The sequence below is a fragment of the Rhinatrema bivittatum genome, chromosome 1 (genome assembly GCF_901001135.1).
Source record: "Rhinatrema bivittatum chromosome 1, aRhiBiv1.1, whole genome shotgun sequence".
Classification (NCBI taxonomy): domain Eukaryota; kingdom Metazoa; phylum Chordata; class Amphibia; order Gymnophiona; family Rhinatrematidae; genus Rhinatrema; species Rhinatrema bivittatum.
Window position 1 is genome coordinate 137,925,863 of NC_042615.1, and position 19,971 is coordinate 137,945,833.

General features: G+C 42.6%; 1 protein-coding gene across 1 annotated transcript in view; it reads left to right on the plus strand.

Moving 5' to 3' along the window:
- Positions 1-19,971, plus strand: part of PDCL2 (phosducin like 2) — a 152,406-nt gene that overhangs the window by 94,123 nt on the left and 38,312 nt on the right. Inside the window, exon 5 of the mRNA XM_029587420.1 lies at positions 6,948-7,156. Within this exon, the coding sequence (XP_029443280.1) occupies positions 6,948-7,156 (209 nt within the window). The remainder of the gene's footprint in view (positions 1-6,947; positions 7,157-19,971) is intronic.

Consider the following 19,971-nt stretch of genomic DNA (forward strand, 5'->3'; position numbering starts at 1 on the left):
TGCATATCCTCCGATTCCACTAATAAGCAAGACTCTCGTGAAGCTACAACAGGACCGGGGATTAATGATTCTCATAGCCCTGTATTGGCCACGCCAAATTTGGTTTCCCATACCGCGACCTTTTGAACATAAGAACATAAGAAATTGCCATGCTGGGTCAGACCAAGGGTCCATCAAGCCCAGTATCCTGTTTCAAACAGAGGCCAAAACCAGGCCACAAGAACCTGGCAATTACCCAAACACTAAGAAGATCCCATGCTACTGATGCAATTAATAGCAGTGGCTATTCCCTAAGTAAAATTGATTAATAGCTATTAATGGACTTCTCCTCCAAGAACTTATCCAAACCTTTTTTGAACCCAGCTCCACTAACTGCACTAACCACATCCTCTGGCAACAAATTCCAGAGTTTTATTGTGCGCTGAGTGAAAAAGAACTTTCTCCGATTAGTCTTAAATGTGCTACTTGCTAACTTCATGGAATGCCCCCTAGTCCTTTTATTATTCGAAAGTGAAAATAACTGACACACATCTACTCATTCAAGACCTCTCATGATCTTAAAGACCTCTATCATATCCCCCCTCAGCCGTCTCTTCTCCAAGCTGAACAGCCCTAACCTCTTCATCATTTCCTCATAGGGAAGCTGTTCCATCCCCTTTATCATTTTGGTTGCCCTTCTTTGTACCTTCTCCATCGCAACTATATCTTTTTTGAGATGCGGCGAGCATAATTGTACACAGTATTCAAGGTGTGGTCTCACCATGAAGCGATATAGAGGCATTATGACATTTTCCGTTCTATTAACCATTCCCTTCCTAATAATTCCTAACATTCTATTTGCTTTTTTGACTGCTACAGCACACTGAGCTGACGATTTTAAAGTATTATCCACTATGATGCCTAGATCTTTTTCCTGGGTGGTAGCTCCTAATATGGAAGCTAACATCGTGTAACTACAGCAACGGTTATTTTTCCCTATATGCAACACCTTGCACTTGTCCACATTAAATTTCATCTGCCATTTGGATGCCCAATCTTCAAGTCTTGCAAGGTCCTCCTGCAATGTATCACAGTCTGCTTGTGATTTAACTACTCTGAATAATTTTGTATCATCTGCAAATTTGATAACCTCACTCATCGTATTCCTTTCCAGATCATTTATATATATATATATTGAAAAGCACCGGTCCAAGTACAGATCCCTGAGGCCCTCCACTGTTTACCCTTTTCCACTGAGAAAATTGACCATTTAATCCTACTCTCTGTTTCCTGTCTTTTAACCAGCTTGTAATCCACGAAAGGACATCGCCTCCTATCCCATGACTTTTTAGTTTTCATAGAAGCCTCTCATGAGGGACTTTGTCAAATGCCTTCTGAAAATCCAAATACACTACATCTACCGGTTCACCTTTATCCACATGTTTATTAACCCCTTCAAAAAAATGAAGCAGATTTGTTAGGCAAGACTTCCCTTGGGTAAATCTATGTTGACTATGTTCCATTAAATCATGTCTTTCTATATGCTTTACAATTTTGTTCTTGAGAATAGTTTCCACTATTTTTCCCGGCACTGAAGTCAGGCTCACTGGTCTATAGTTACCCGGATCGCCCCTGGAGCCTTTTTTAAATATTGGGGTTACATTGGCCACCCTCCAGTCTTCAGGTACAATGGATGATTTTAATGATAGGTTATAAATTTTAACTAATAGATCAGAAATTTCATTTTTTAGTTCCTTCAGAACCCTAGGATGCATGCCATCCGGTCCAGATGATTTGCTACTCTTTAGTTTGTCAATCTGGCCTACTACATCTTCCAGGTTCACAGTGATTTCATTCAGTTCGTCTGAGTCATCACCCCTGAAAACCATCTTCGGAACTGGTATCTCCCCAACATCCTCATTAGTAAACACGGAGGCAAAGAATTCATTTAGTCTTTCTGCAATGGCCTTATCTTCCCTAAGAGCCCCTTTAACCCCTCTGTCATCTAATGGTCCAACCGACTCCCTCACAGGTTTCTTGCTTTGGATATATTTTTAAAAGTTTTTATTAGGAGTTTTTGCCTCTATGGCCAATTTCATTTCAAATTTTCTCTACGCCTGTCTTATCAATGTTTTACACTTAGCTTGGCAATGCTTATGTTTTATCCTATTTTCTTCAGATGGATCCTTCTTCCAATTTTTGAAGGATTTTTTTTGGCTAAAATAGCCTCTTTCACCTCACCTTTTAACCATGACGGTAATCGTTTTTCCTTCCTTCCACCTTTCTTAATGCGCGGAATACATATGGACTGCGCCTCTAGGATTGTATTTTTTAACAATGTCCATGCCTGTTGAACACTTTTAACCTTTGCAGCTGCACCTTTCAGTTTTTTTCTAACTATTTTTCTCATTTTATCAAAGTTCCCTTTTTAAAATTTAGTGTTAGAGCTGCAGATTTACTTATTGTCCCCCTTCCAGTTATTAGTTTAAATTTGATCATGTTATGATCACTGTTGCCAAGTGGCCCCACCACCGTTACTTCTCTCACCAAATCTTGCGTTCCACTAAGAATTAAATCTAAAATAGCTCCCTCTCTTGTTGGTTCCTGAACCAATTGCTCCATGAAGCAATCATTTATTACATCCAGGAACTTTATGTCTCTAGCAAGTCCTGATGTTACATTTACCCAGTCAATATTGGGGTAATTGAAATCTAATACAAAAAGTGTGGAAATCAAAACATAGTAAATTTTAGCCTAAGAAGGTGTCAGCAAGCCTGACGTTATATGTCCTCATAACAGACACTAACCGGTCTACTCAATCATCCACCTTCATCATTTTTAATGCTTTAATATTCCAAAAAGTATTTTCATAGAATTTTTTGATTTTTGTCTTTTAACTAAAAATGTCCTCCATGGAATTCATAGAACAGCAGACTCTTGACAAACGACTGTTTCGTATTGCCCTACACGGGCCGGTGTTTCGCTTATGCAGCTTCGTCAGGAGCACATCAAAAAGATGTTTAAGCAAGAGTCAGTTACCGTTCAGAATGGACCTCACGTCTCAACCATCTTACAAGATACTTTTGTGGTTATCTATTGACTCCCAGTTTGTTTGTTGTGGTAATTGAAATCTCCCATTATTATTGCACTGCCAAATTGGTTTGCTTCCCTGATTTCTCTTAGCATTTCATCATCTGTCTGACCATTTTGTCCAGGTGGACGGTAGTATACTCCTATCACTATACTCTTACCCAACACACATGGGATTTCTACCCATATAGATTCTACTGAGCATTTACTCTCTTGTATGATCTTTATCCTGTTGGACTCTATACCCTCCCAAACATAAAGTGCCACACCCCCACCAAGTTGATCCTCCCTATCATTGCGATATAATTTGTACCCTGATAAAGCACTGTCCCATTGGTTATCCTCCTTCCACCAAGTCTCTGTGATGCCAATTATGTCAATCTCATCATTTGCTGCTATACACTCTAACTCTCCCATCTTACTTCTTAGACCTCTGGCATTGGCATACAGACATTTCAAAGTGTGGTTTTTGCTTGTTTTAACAACCTGCTTTTCAGTTGTTTGGGATAATTCGGAAATCATTAGCTTCGGTGATTTTTTACATATAGGCATATGAACTATGTTTGCTTTTGATGGAACCTCTCTGTTGGGATGCCCTAACTCTCCTGTTTCATTAGTATCCTTCAACATTTCTCTGAACCATGCACTGCTGAGTGACTGTCGGCTTTCCCCCTTGTTCTAGTTTAAAAGCTGCTCTATCTCCTTTTTGAAAGTTAGTGCCAGCAGCTTGGTTCCACTCTGGTTAAGGTGGAGCCCGTCCTTTCTGAAAAGTCTCCCCTTTCCCCAAAAGTTTCCCCAGTTCCTTACAAAGCTGAATCCCTCTTCCCTGCACCATCGTCTCATCCACGCATTGAAACTCTGGAGCTCTGCCTGCCTCTGGGGACCTGCACGTGGAACAGGAAGCATTTCAGAGAATGCCACCCTGGAGGTTCTGGATTTCAGCTTCCTACCTAAAATCCTAAATTTGGCTTCCAGAACCTCTCTCCCACATTTTCCTATGTCGTTGGTGCCCACATGTACCATGACAGCCGGCTCCTCCCCAGCACTGTCTATAATCCTATCTAGGTGATGCGTGAGGTCTGCCACCTTCGCACCAGGCAGGCAAGTTACCAGGCGGTCTTCACGTCCACCAGCCACCCTGCTATCTACATTTCTAATAATTGAATCGCGAACTATGATGGCCGGCCTAACCCTTCCCTCCTGGGCAGTAGCCCTGGGAGATTTGTCCTCACTGCGAGAGGACAATACATCACCTGGAGAGCAGGTCCTTGCTACAGGATCACTTCCTGCTACACCAGGGTGATGTTCTCCTACTGGGAGACCTTTCTGATCCAAGGCAGCACTGGGGCTGCCAGAGTAGATTTGGGACTTGGCTACTATGTCCCTAAAGGTCTCGTCAATGTACCTCTCTGTCTCCCTCAGCTCCTCCAAGTCTGCTACTCTAGCCTCCAGAGATCAGACTTGTTCCCTGAGAGCTAGGAGCTCTTTGCACCGAGTGCACACATACAATCTCTCACCGGCAGGTAAAAAATCATACATGTGACACTCAATGTAAAAGACTGGAAAGCCCCCCTCTTGCTGCTGGACTGCTGCTTTCATCTTAGTATTATTGAGTTCCTAGTTAAGTTAGTTGGAATGAGAGTACTTTAAATATACAGGTGAATTTAGTAATTAATCAGCTAGTGTCCTACAATGGGATAATTAAACTTTCAATAAGGGCTGGTACAATATTATGTTTTAGATAAAACCCTGATTGATTTTTAATGAGAAAGTGTCTTGTGCCTAAAAATGAGGGGTTGAGTGGGTAGGAAAGACAGACACTAGAATTAACTATCTCTGGTTTGTTTATTACTTCAGCCACACACAAACTCTAAAGAATATATCCCTTAATTTCACCATTCACCAAACTTTTATAAGCCCAAAGATTTCTGAAAACTATACTTACCAATCCTCTTAAACCAGGGTTAAATTAATCCCCTCTCCCAGGGGATGCTGGGAGCAGTATGCAGATAAGCCTTCTGGTCCTCCTCTACTGCAAACCTTGCGGGGCCTCTGGAAGCTGGGGCATGGAAGTCAATCCCTGGATCGCTTGCGGTGACCTCTGGACTCCTCTCCCGAGGGATGCTGGGAGCAGTATGCAGATGAGCCTTCCGGTCCTTCTCTACTGCAAACCTTGCGGGGCCTCTGGAAGCTGGGGCGTGGAAGTCAATCCCTGGATTGCTTGCGGTGACCTCTCCCGTGGAATGCTGGGAGCAGTATGCAGATGAGCCTTCCGGTCCTCCTCTACTGCAAACCTTGCGGGGCCTCTGGAAGCTGGGGCGTGGAAGTCAATCCCTGGATCGCTTGCGGTGACCTCTGGACTCCTCTCCCGGGGGATGCTGGGAGCAGTATGCAGATGAGCCTTCCGGTCCTCCTCTACTGCAAACCTTGCGGGGCCCTCTGGAAGCTGGGGCATGGAAGTCAATCCCTGGATCGCTTGCGGTGACCTCTGGACTCCTCTCCCGGGGGATGCTGGGAGCAGTATGCAGATGAGCCTTCTGGTCCTCCTCTACTGCCTTGATGTTTTCTTATGTGGGTCTCTCTTTCTCTGTGTCCAATGGTACTGCTGGTACTCCAGATTCTGCAACAGTTGTGGGCCCACTGCTGTTAGTCTTGTCACTAGTGCTGTGAATATATATTACAGCTGGTTGTTATTACAGTGGTGCCCAGCAGTTATTAAACTAACTATTACTGCGGTTATGCAGTATTGTGTGTGTGTGTATGAATGAGTGAATTCTTCAGTAACTGTTTCTTAGTTGCTTATAATTTTCCCAGCTTAATCAGCAGAAGTTTTGCGGTGACATTATAACTGGCACTGTTTATGTAAGATACTGGAACTTTTCCAATTTTGTAAAGTTTACTTGCTATCTGATAGCTGGTTCTTCCAATGTTAAGGACTTACTAAAGTCGCACATTCAACACTTTGAAAGACCAACAGGGTATTTTTTTTTTCAGTCTTTACAGTTTATGTCCATCTTTGATTAGCTGATGATCACTGATGTATATTTCTAACATTTCCACAACCTTTGGCTAATTAATGTTCAGCTTGTGATTATTTAACCCACCATCTGCTTTAAAAAAAACTCTTCTTCCCCTCTTTTCTTATCGCACAAAGCAGAAAGAGTAGCAGGAAACAGAGGATAATAGACAATAGAAATAAAGAGTTAGTTTCCAGAGGAAACCAGGGCTTCTGTTTAAAGTCATCAGATTTCAAGGAACAGAAAGAGAAAACATGATCAGATAATCTACCTTAAACAACATTAACTACTAATGTCTGTATAAAAAAAGTATATAAAATTAGGCCAAAAAAGAAATATACTGGCCTTGTTAAACTAACTTACAATAATAAATATTTTCATGCAATCCTCTGCTTGGAAGTCCTCATTTATGTGACTTATTACTGTCCTGCTTGTCCAAGAAGAAAGCAAAGTTGCTTCCCTGTAACAGGTATTCTCTGTAGATAGCAGGACAAATCATCTATACAATCCCACCTTCCTCTCCTTAGAGTTGAAGGTTAGCTTGTTATAAAGATGGAGGAGACTAGCATGGGAACACCTGCACATGCTCAGAAAATCTTCTTGGGTCTTTTGAGATCTGAGAGAGCTTTTCCATCTTGGCGCCATCAGATGACATCACCCACTTATGTGGCTGATTTGTCCTGCTCTCTATGGAGAACAGCTATTACAGATAGGAATCTTTGCTTTATCTGCTTTTAACAGTTATATATTGGCTAACCATATCCTGCAATGTTTTAGTAAATTGTGAATATCCTGCCATGTTTTAGTAAATTGTGATGTCAGTTCTGCAAATTGAAAAAAAATTATTTTGTTTTCTTTTAGCATACCAATGTGTATACTACTTAACCATCATCTCAGTCTGCTGGCTAGAAAGTTTCCAGAAGCGAAGTTCCTGAAGGCCATTGCAAATAACTGTATTAAAAACTACCATGACAAATATTTACCAACATTATTTGTGTATAAAAATGGCCAAATTAAGAGCCAGTTTATTGGCATTGTTGAATGTGGAGGGCCAAATCTGAAACTTGAAGGTAATTCATATAAATTACAATTACTTATAACATGGAGTACTCATAAAAAAAATTATTAGGATGGGCCAGTAGAGGTGATGTGTGCTAATGTGCAGAGGACCTGGGTTTGATTCCTTGGTTAGGTCTTCCGTTCCCTGGATGGCCAGGATTGGTGATCCTGTGGAGATAGAATTCACAGTCCTTGGGGGAGGGGAGAATGAAAGTCTAAATCATCATTTAACTGTGAGTGTTCAGACTTGGGGTTCATGTTAGCTGGAGGGAGCCATAGATTGAGGTTCCAGTTGAGGATTGTCACTGTAATGGCTGAGCTTATTTGGGAGAGGAATATAAATATGGGGGAAAAACTCTAGTATTTGCAAATGAAGGCTCATGGTATCATAGCCTAATAGAAACTAGTTCCAATTGAGTTGGATGTCCAAAGAAACAGAATAAAACTACTGTGCCAAAAAAATAGCATGATTGGAAAGGTGCTCTTCTTTATAGACCCTCACTCACTACCACCCCCTCCAGAAACTCTTTCTTTCTCTCTCATATACATGTCTGGTTTTCTCTGACACACATGTCCTGACCCAATCTAGTCTAACACCCTGTCCTCATCTGATCCCCCTTGTATCCCCCAACTGCTTCTCACCCTCCCCTCCCTCTCCCCTTCTCCAATTTTTCCTGCCAATGATCAGGCCTGCAGAAGGAGGAAGTGAACAGCAATAGTTTGGACCATATGCTGCTGCTCCTCTGCCATTTGAGGCCTGACTGATCCTTTGTCCCACACTACCTATATAGCAGTTAAAAAAAAAACCTCTGCAAGCTAACTACCTCAGCAGGAATAGGTTGGATCCAGGAAAATGGACACTGGGGCTAGAGGTCTTTCAAAGAATAGTAAGCTGCTGGGGGCCTCCATGTACTGACCTAACGGAAACACATACAAACACCAAGGCCAACATATTTTTCAGCAACAGAGCAGAGTTTGGGTCCAATGGAATACATGTGCTCTTATGCCTGTGGCCAAGACTCATCCTGCTGTGTCTTCCAACCATGGCCACTAGGCAGCACAATAAAGTGGAAAACCATCCATTCTTGGTCATTCTAGCAACCCCAAATTAGCCAAGGAGACCCTGGTCTGTGGATCTGTTGAGGCTGCTGGACAGAGCCCCACTGGCTGTACCCAAGAAGCAGGGTCTTCTCTGGCAAGGTCCAGTACTGATGGAAGACCTATCACCATTCTCTCTTATGGCTTAGCCCTTGACAGGGCAACCTAGGCAAGAGAGGGTACTCTGCCTCTGTAATATCAATTATGCTAAAGAAATGGAAGTTTTCCGCTCCCTGGCCTATATCAGGGTTTGGGGAACTTTTGTGCCAAGCAGTTCTGTTCTTCTTGGACAGCGGATATCTCACAAATATTAGATTTCCCTCAAGTGGGTTTGGACAAAGGTCTGGCACTCAGGTCCTTAAAGATTCAGATTGCAACCATTGCATGTTATAGGGACCAAATTAAAGGCACCTCAGTAGTAGTGCACCTGGATGTAGGATGTTTTCTTAAAGGGGTAAAATGCATCAGACCACTGTTCCTCCCAATTGGACTTCAATCTCAGGCTAAGGGCATTAGTCAAACTGCCCTTCAAGCCACTGAAGCAGGCATCTATTAAAGATTTGTCACTGAAGACTTTATCCCTTGTGGCAATTTGCTTAGCCAGCTGCATTTCAGAGCTGCAGGCCAAATCATACAAGGATCCTTACCTGGTATTTCACAGAATTTGGTCACCTTTCTGCCAGTTCTGTCATTCCTACCCAAAATGTTCTCGGCATTTCATATAAATCAGGTGGTATCCCTTCCAGCCTCCAGTAGTGAGGACTGTCAGGGGAAGGATTAGACACATGTCGGATTTTGTTGCAATATTTCAAGGTGACAAATGCCTTTAGGAAAATGGACAGACTATTTGACTTATTTGATGGTGCCCAGAAGAGAGAGGCAGCCTTAAAGATCACCATAACCAGGTGGATTAGGGAAGCAATTGCATTATCTTTTTTTGTATCAAACATTTTTATAGATTTTCCATCAAAGAGACCAAACATAATATGAGTTAAACGAAGGCACTCCAAAATTAAGTAACACACATTCTCATGGACAAAAGTGACCAATGCTTAAACAAAGCTAAAAAGATAGTACAACATAGCCAATGCACCTGGAACAAGCATCTTTGATATTTATATCTCACGTTTCTTTTTGCTTCCCAGGTTTTTTCTTTTTCTTTCTCTCTCCCTACAGGTTCCCACTGCAAGCCGAGACTTCCGGGTTGTGCTCCTCCCCCTCGGTGATGCGGCTGTCGTCATCGGAGGACACCGAGGATAAAAGAACAACAGGAACCCGGAAGGCGGTGTGCCCGCTTGCCTCTGAAACCAACTGAGGCTCTTTCACTGGATTTCTCAGGTTTTTTTTGCTTCCCAGGTTTTTTCTTTTTCTTTCTCTCTCCCTACAGGTTCCCACTGCGAGCCGAGACTTCCGGGTTGTGTTCCTCCCCACTCGGTGTCGCGGCTGTCGTCATCGGGGGACGCCGAGGATAAAAGAACAGGGACCCAGAAGGCGGCGTGCCCACTTGCCTCTGAAACCAACTGAGACTCTTTCACTGGATTTCTCACGTTTCTTTTTGCTTCCTGGGTTTTTTCTTTTTCTTTCTCTCTCCCTACAGGTTCCAACTGCGAGCCGAGACTTCTGGGTTGTGCTCCTCCCCCCTCGGTGACGCGGCCGTCGTCATCGGGGGACGCCGAGGATAAAAGAACAACAGGGACCTGGAAGGCGGCGTGCCCACTTGCCTCTGAAACCAACTGAGACTCTTTCACTGGATTTATCACGTTTCTTTTTGCTTCCCGGGTTTTTTCTTTTTCTTTCTCTCTCCCTACAGGTTCCCACTGCGAGCTGAGACTTCCGGGTTGTGCTCCTCCCCCCTCGGTGACGCAGCCGTCGTCAGCGGGGGATGCCGAGGATTAAAGAACAACAGGGACTCGGAAGGCGCCGCACGCCAGCGGAGCACACCAAAGGGGTGCAACAAAGGGGCATGCCCCTTTATACACTCCTTCATACAGCCCCTCGTACAACCGGAAAGAATGCAAATTGAAAAAGACCACCACCTACCCAACAACAGGACGACACACACAACCACCACAAGCTCTACATTCACCATCCAAGTAAACAAAGGAAAGGGTAAGTATGCAAACAACACAAAGAAACTACAACACAAATACAATCGCAGCCGTAAAATAAAAAACAATATGACTACAAATAACCTAATTCCAGTAAAACGCACCAACAGTATCAATCTAAACAAACTACTAATGATCTCCTTTCTTCTAATCAGTGACAAAACAATTTCCCATAATCACAGACCTGATATATGACACAAAACCTAATTTTATAGCAATAACTGAATCATGGCTAAAAAAATCAGATATAGTTCTAAAGAACCAATTCCCAAACAAAAACTATGAAGTCTTCTCAATCCCGAGAATAAACAAAAGAGGGGGGCGGATTAATATTAATTATTGAAAAAAATTTAAAACTAAATTACTCTCAATCTCAGTGCCAATGAATCATGAAATAGCCCTTTTTGACACGAACCATTTTCAAATCTGCCTGGTCTACTGCCCACCCAGTCTCCTCGAACTTAACATCTCGTCAGTTATAGAATTTTTCACAACTCACCTAAATCCCTCTAAACCCACCATAATACTAGGTGACTTTAATCTTCATATGGACGTTCACCCCTATCTAATACCTGCCAAACACTAATTGACATAATGACCGGCATTAGGTTTCAAACTGATCACAGACAAACCAACACACAAAGCTGGTCACTGTTAGATCTTACATTCATTAACAGTTGCTTCCTATAAAACATAAAAACCGAATACACACAAATCCCATGGTCAGACCACTTCCTCATTAACTCTCAGATCAAGCACACAAAACCAATAGAAAAACAAAACTCAGAACCAGCTGAATTCTCATACCGTCCCCCTTTCAACACTGATACACTTAAAGACAGACTAATTGAAGAACTAACACACATCACTACGCTAATAGTCACAACGCAACAACCAACTGGTTAAACAAAACAAATACTTTGGCTAATGAATTAAATCCTCTGCAAATGGCCCACATAAATAATCCATGGCTTACTGAACAAATTAAAGAAATAAAACGAAGCCTTAGAAAGAAAGAAAAAGAATGGAAAAATAACAAAACTTCCGAGAATTTAACAAAGTACAGAAAACAACTAGCATACTACAAAAAAAAAATTTTAGACACCAAAAAAAAATACTACAGCTCAAAAATAGAAAAATTTTCAAATAACGCCAGAACCCTATTTAACATAGTAAAAAAACCTAACCAGTGACAATACAAACAACCACGTAACCCTACAAGAGAACCAATGCAATGAGGTAGCTCAATTCTTTAAAGAAAAAATTGAGAACCTGAGAAAAAAAATCCCTAACTCTACAAAACAAGAGGTTAAGATGCCCACTAGAGATGTTAATAACTGGTCAGAATTTGAAGAGGTATCACATGCGGAAGTCGAGAAAATGATAAATCAAATGAAGCCTGCAACCCACATAATTGACACCATTCCCATTACAGAACTAAAAAAACTAACACAATAACCCCAACACTAACTAAGATCATCAACCTCTCACTAAATGAAGGAGTAATGCCGGATACTCTGAAAGGAGCTATAATCAAACCAATAATTAAGAAAAAGAACCTCGACCCCCTAAATCTCAATAACTATAGACCAGTCTCAAACGTACCCCTATTAGCCAAGCTAATCGAAAAAACAGTACAAAAACAATTGTCAAACCACATTGAAAGTAACAACATATTATACCCAACATAACATGGGTTTTGCAAACACTACAGTACTGAAACTCTGCTATTAACCTTCAGATAATATATTAAGAGGTTTTGATACAGGAACACACTACATTCTGGTTCTATTAGATCTCTCCGCAGCATTGGACACGGTAAACCACAAAATACTACTCAACATACTTAAAGAAATAGGGCTCACTAATAAAACAATAAAATGGTTTGAGGATTACTTAAACAATAGATGTTTTCAAGTACAAATCAAAATACACTCTCAGACAAAGTCACACTACTAACCGGTGTCCCACAGGGATCAGCCCTGTCGGCAACACTCTTTAACATTTATCTCCTCCCGATATGTCACCTACTAGCGGTGGATATAATGGAATAATACATTACATATACGCAGATGATATACAGCTACTGCTACCCATTGTAAACACCATTGAAGAAACAATGAAACTTGCCAATCTGTATCTTGAAATAATCAAACAGCTCTTAAATCAGATGGAACTAGTAATAAACATCGACAAAATGGAATTCTTACACCTTGAACGTAATAACATACACCACATACAACCAACACCCACATTCAAAAATTCTCAAGCTGCTGTGCTAGCAACAAAAGTACGGAATCTAGGATTAATAATTGACCCTGAGCTAAACATGAAACAACACATCTCATTGAAAATAAAAGGATACGCAAAACTAATGATCCTGAGAAGACTAAAACCTCTACTAACACTAAACAATTTTCGCACAGTCCTACAGGCAATGATATTTGCTAGCACTGATTACTGTAACTCACTACTATTAGGACTACCACAATCTACAATGTGGCCACTGCAAATATTACAAAACTCAGCTACTAGAATTTTGACTGGCAAAAAAAAAATGACCATATTACAGGAACACTCGCCGAATTACACTGGCTTCCAATCGAACAAAGAATACAATATAAGGCTTTATGTATAATTCATAAACTAAACCACGATGAAAAAGCTGACTGGCTTAACACTGCACTACGCGTACATGTCCCGCAAAGAAACCTGAGATCTGCTAATAAGGCTCTACTAACTGTCCCCTCTGTTAAAACAGCACGCTTCACGCAAGTAAGGGAAAGAGCACTATCACTGGCTGGCCCCGTGCTATGGAACACGATGCCACTCGAAATTAGGCTGCAGAGAAATTTGAAAATATTCAAAACAAATCTGAAAACCTGGCTCTTTAAACAAGCTTTTTATAAAGATAAAGAGAAGGAGATAAACAATTGATTGATAAGGATGCACCAAACTAGAAGTTGTTACTTGTAACATACAAATGCATATTAATGTTAAATACAAACCGCCTAATATGTTCCTAAAATACAAGCTTAACTTACACACATAGGGGTAGATTTTTAAAAACTGCGCGATCGCGTACTTTTGTTTGAGCCTGCTGCGCAAACAAAAGTACACTGGATTTTATAAGATACGCGCTTAGCCGCGCGTATCTTCTAAAATCCTGGATCAGCGTGCGCAAGGCTGCCGATTTTGGGCAGCCGGCGCGCACCGAGCCGCGCAGCCTGCCTCCGTTCCCTCCCCTCACCTTCCCCTCCCTTCCTCTACCTAACCCACCCCCCCAGCCCTATCTAAACCCCCCCCTACCTTTATCCATGGATTTATGCCTCCCGGAGGGAGACGTAAACCCACGCGCGCCAGCAGGCTGCTGGCGCGCCGAGACCCGACCCGGGGGCGGTTCCAGAGGGCGCGGCCACGCCCCCGGAACACCCCGGGCTGGCGCCACGCCCCAGGCCCGCCCCCCAAACGCCGGGCCACGCCCCCAAACGCGGCGTCACTCGGCGACGCCCCCGACACGCCCCTTTTCAGAAACCCCGGGACTTACGCGAGTCCCGGGGTTCTGTGCACGCCGGCGGCCTATGGAAAATAGGCGCACCGGCACGCAAGGCCCTGCTCGCGTAAATCCGGGCGGATTTACGCGAGCAGGGCTTTTAAAATCCGCCCGATAGTTTATTGTATTAAATTGTTACCGGACTATGATGGCACATGTTTAAATTGTAATCTATACCACTCTTTTTTCATTATCGTGCCTTACTGTAAACTGTTGTGATGGTTATCTAACTTAACGACGGTATAGAAGAGTTTTTAAATAAATAAATGAAATAAATATCCCTCCCCCGAGCATTCTACTGTAAATTTGTAGTGAATGATAAATGTTTATTTTTTAATACCTGTATGCAAGAAATGTATGGGTCTGCAGTATTATTGGATAAAAGCTCCAGAAAAGGGGTAAGTATCATTCTGAGCAGCATTAGCCTCAGCCTCTCTGGAGGAAATAAGTAAGGCAGCTGCCTGGTCATGTTTGCACTGTTTCATTAGGCATTACAAGTTGGACATACAGGTCAAGGCAGATGCTGCCTTTGGAGCAAGAATTTTAAGGCAGCCCTATCTTCTTCCTGCCCCCAGCAAGGAATAGCTTTTGTAACTCCCATATGTGATGACTGGTCTAGCAGGAAGAAAAGGAAGATTCAATAATTTTTACCGGATAATTTTATTTTCTTAAATCCTGCTAGATCAGTCCAGGAACACAGGGTTAGGGGGCGGGGGTCAAGCATGAAGAACATTTTCTATCTCCTAAAGATGCCTGTTCTGACTTCAATACTTGAAACTCTTGCTCACTCAGAAAAGTCTGAGTGAGCAAGGTGATAAGGGGGGAATTGGTCACATTGCTCTGGCAGTAGGCTACTGGATTGGACCAAAACCACACCTCCCTTATACCCCAGAGTGAGGTCATAAAAGAGCTGTGTCCTCTGTCTCCATTAGTTGTGGAGGAAGAAAATCCCATATGTGATGACTGGTCTAGCAGGAGTCAAGGCCACTCAGAACCTACGAGTCAGCATCCATATTAAACAACTATTCAAGGACTCCCTGTCCTGTTGGAGACACAATTCTAATGTGGTCAGGGGCATTTTTTTCCAAAATTCTCCGACACAAATTGTCCTTACAACAGATGCATCCAACCTGGGTTGGAAAGCTCATGTATAGGAGCTCTGTGTTATAGTTATGAGGTGTTGAAGTGTATTCTTGGGTACTGTGGTGATGGCCACTCCCATGGGGAGGAGCTCCATGAGGAACCACAGTACTAGACTAGACTCTATACAGGCAGACACAGAGAAGTAGTATTTATTGTACAGCTTGATGGTACTGCCCAGGGCGGACAGCAGGGAAGGTAGTCCAGTGAAGTAGTCCAGGGGTCCTCAGCAGAGGAGACCAGTCTCACATTCGAGTAGGTGATAGGCAGCATGGCGTAGCAGGGACAGGTCCTGGATGTAAACCCTGAGCGTTGAAGCTGAAGATGAGACAGACTGACGTAGTACTCACTGAGCTGAAGCTGTATTGTAGAAGGTCCTGGCAGGCAGAAGTTGTTCAGTGGCAGGCACCAGATTAAGGAGAGCAGGCCCTCGAGCGAGTACCCGGTATCCCAGGATAGGTACCTGAAATAGAGTAGAAGGGCCCCTGAGGAGCGGGTGCCCAGGTTAGTGAAGAATACCCCGAAGGGCAGAGAGCGCTTCCTGTGGCAGCTGGAAGCAGCAGAGCAGCTTAGACCGGAGGTAGTCCAATCCTTGCTAACTCAGTTTGTTAGCAAACGAAGGGCAGGCTAAATACTAGGATGTGATGACGTCACTCGGAGGGGATGCCCCGAGATTCTCGCCATGACGTGGATATAGACGTGGGTGGCTTGCGTGCACGCACCCTAAGAGGCCCTCAGAAAAATCACCGTTGCCGATCCGGGGACACCGGAGAGAATGGCATGAAGACGCGGCAGCAGCCATCTTCCCAAAGCTTGAGAAGAGAGAAGGAAGAAAGGTGAGGCACAGAGGTGAAAGCCGTCTGAGACCGACGGACGCAACACTCTACACCCAGGATCTTTGGTCTGCTCAGGAGAAATTCTATCAGATAAACTTCTTAGAACTAAGAGCAATCCAGTATGCTCTAAAGACTTTCAGAGACTGGTTGTCCAACAAGATCATCCTGTTTCAAATGGACAACCAGTTGCAATTGCACTACATCAACAACAGGGAAGCACAGGATCCCATCTTCTGTATCAGGAGGATGTCCAGATGTGTGACTGTGTCATTTTGCAATGGATTGTTCATGGGGCTGCATACCTGGCTGGAATGGAGAATGTCCTGGCAGACAGATTGAGTCGATCCTTGGAATTCCACAAACGGTCCCTGAATCAGGGGGTAGCAAACTAGATATTCTGCCAATGAGGCACATCTTCAGTGAATCTGTTTGCATTCCTTCAGAATAGGAAGGTCCCTCTCTTCTGTTCCAGAAAGATGGGGCTGAGAAAATTAGTCTCAGATGCCTTTACCCTAGATTGGGGTGAGGATCTGTTATAAGTGTATTGGCTGATCCTGTTAGTTGCAAACGCTCTGTTGAAACTCAGAGAAGATGGGGAACTATATTACTCATACCTCATTTTTAGCTGAGATAGATCTGGTTCCCACTCTTCAGGGAGATGTCCATCAGGGAGCCAATCAAACTGAAGACTTCCCCAGATCTTATCACTCAGGATCAGGGCAGGTTGCATTTTCCCTTCATCAGATCCCTGGTATTCATTGTCTAGATATTGAGAGTTTGACCCTGCAACATCTTGATGTATCAGAGGATGTGTGTCAAGATCTTTTGGCTTCAGGAAAAGATTCCATTAGAAAGTCCTATGGATTTAAGTGGAGGAGGTTTGCTCTGAGCATAAGACCCTTGATCCTTTCTCCTGCTCCACACAAAAATTACTTGATTACCTTCTACATCTATCAGAGTCTGACCTTAAGACCATCTCTGTAAGAGTTCATCTTAATGCAGTTGGCACCTATGATCACCATGTAGGGTCTGTTTCATCTGAAGTCTTCAATCAGATCTTCCACTGTGCCTTGGGACATCAATATGTTTCTGTCCAGCTGATGAAAGCTCCCTCTGAACCACTGTACTCCTGTGACCTGAAGCACCCGATGTGGAAAAGACATATTTTTGATGGCAGTCACTTCAACACACATAGTCTGTGACTGTCATGCTCTAGTAATTTATCCACCTTATACCAAGTTTTATCATTATAGGGTAATCTTTTACACCCATCTGAAGTTTTTGCCTAAGATGGTATCAGAATTCTATCTTAATCAGTCAATCATCTTTTCAACATTCTTTTCCAGTCCATATATCCACCAAGGTGAACAAAAACTGCACATTTTTTGACTGCAAAAGATCCTTGGCCTTCTAACAAGAGTGAACTGAAACCCAAATTGGGGATAGCCATTGCCAAACAGACTTTATCTTATTGGCTAGCAGATTGCATCTCCTTCTGTTAAACCCAGGCAGGATTGAATTTGGTGGGCCACGTCATGGCTTACTCTGACCGAGGCATAGCAGTTCTAGTGCTTCGCTTGTTATCAGGCCCATGGAGGAGATCTGCAAGGCTGCAAAGTAGAGTTCTCTCCATATATTCACATTTCACTACTGTTTGGACAGGGATGGCTGACATGATAGTGGGTTTGACCAGTCTGTTCTATGGAGTTTGTTTGAAGTGTAGAACCCAACTCCATTTACTCCTTGGGTCTGTTGTTTTTGTTATAGGCTACCCTTCGTATGTTAAGTATAAATTGAAAAAAGATGTTTGTTTCCAGTCCCCCTTGGCACTTGTTATTGTTTCCCCTTTTTTCATTGGGGGCAGCCTGTAGTTAGGAATTTCCCAAGTGTGAGGACTGCCATCCTGCTTCTCCTCAGAGAAAGCAGAATTGCTTACCTGTAACAGGTGAACTCCATGGACAGTAGGATATCAGTTCTCACGAAACCCGCCCACCTTCCTTTAGAGTTTTAATTTTTTTTATTTGATTTATATTCTGCCTTTCAGACACTTTAAAGTGAATTACATTCAGTTATTGTACGTATTTACCTGTTCGGCTAAAATACAAGATTAAGGGGCCCCCCTCTCATGGCATAATGGCATGCATGGCCATAATCAGTAAGGCACAGTCAACACTCTAGAAACTTTGACATAAATTTTCTGGGCTGGGCTCCACTAGATGATATCAACCATGTGTGAGGACTGACATCCTGCTGTCCTCTGGAAATACCTATTATAGGTAAGCAATTCTGCTTTTTCAGTGTAATATATTTGTTATAGTAAATGGCGTACTATATGAATTTCAGTATATGATGTACAGTTTGCAAAAATGTAGGAACCCCTGGGCAAATTGTATATTTCAATGAATCTTTATGTGAATGGAAGTTGACATGACCTCTACAGGGTGCATAGTTAAACACAATATTGTTCTGTAAATTTTAATGCATAATTACTATTTATTTGCAGTTTTTTACAGATTCAAAATAATAAAATGGTACTCCTTTGTCCTTCTGCTCCACCAGTCAAGAATATGTGGCTTTAGATACCTCATCTAGCAATTGGAGGCAGAGTTGTCATTAAAAAAAAAAAAAATCACCTGTATGCATGTCATGTATGGAACCAGATATATGCCCGACTCTTGCCGAGTTTCGCTCGTAGAGCTGCCTCAGGGGCTATTCAATTGGCAGGACTTAAAAAATGCCTGCTGGGCTGCTGTCACAATGTCACACTGTCACAAAATCACGTATGGATATACATTAGTTCCTGCGGAATGCATCGACAATTATTCTGCTGCTATCAACCTGATTGTCGATGCATTCCGCAGGAACTAATGCCCAGCAGGCATTTTTTAAGTCCTGCCAATTGAATTGCCCCTGAGGCAGCTCTACGAGCGAAACTCGGCCAGAGTCAGGCATATAATAAAGGGCTTCGTTTGATCATCCAATTCCTATTGTTTTTACTCTAACACAGCCAACTGGATCGGCTTCCGCTTTGCTTTTTGGAACCAGATATAGCCTGTGTTCCCTGCCTCCAGCTATTGGATGGACAGTTGTGGCAAGCCTCAACCTGTTTTTTTAATTGAAGAGAATTTGTATGGCTATTTCTTGGTTGTGATATAGTGCTTAAACTATTTTTGAGTCAAATTTATCTTAAGGGCTAAGCTCCCACTGATTGACCTCTGCAGTGAAGCAAACCAGGATAGCAGCGCAGCTCACTGCCCATCTGATAGGGTTTGTTCTTTCTGTGTGAGCACTAAATGTGTAGTTTGAGCAGGATTTTTTCTAACGAGGATCATCTCTAAGCTGAAATGCTTGTGGAGGCCAAGCTCCTGCAATCGATAAGCCTTATAGTGAAGCTGCCTTTGACAATTTGAAAGCTCATCACCTTTTTCAGGATTCAAAGTGAGCCTACTAACTAAAATGCTTCCATCCCTTGAATGTGGTAATAAGTTGAGCAATAAAAAACAGTTGACAAGGAGAAAAAGTAACACTTATTTATTCAAATTGCCTTTAATCTATTTAAAGGCAGAAAAAGAACCTGCTGTATAAGGTAAGACATACAGGCTATGATTTAAAAAGGAAAGGGAAGAAATATTTTCAGTTTGCATTGAAAGCAGTTCCAAGGCTAGCAGAGATTTTCTGAGGATTACCATGTGCTAGCTCACATGTCTGAGTGCAGCCAGTTAAAAGGCAGAGTGTCTGATAATGTAAAATGTTCAGCTTGCAAATACAATGATAAAACAAAATAGAGCAAGTTTACACAATCTGGGGTCCTATTAGCCTGAACCTAGTGGAAAAGTATACAGTGGGCCCTTGGGTTACAAACGGCTTGGGTTACAACCAACTTGGGTTACGACCAACATTCAAGGTTTCGGGTTCCGAACAAATTTTGAGTTACGACCACAATTTTCGGTTTCGAGTTACAACCAAAATTCGAGTTACAACCCGTGCCACGTGCGTGCGTGCAGTTTTTTTGGATTTTTTGCGGATTGGTTGTAATTGGCCCATTGTTACTGCCTATCACATTTTTTTGCTCTTGGAAGGCGGGATTTAAA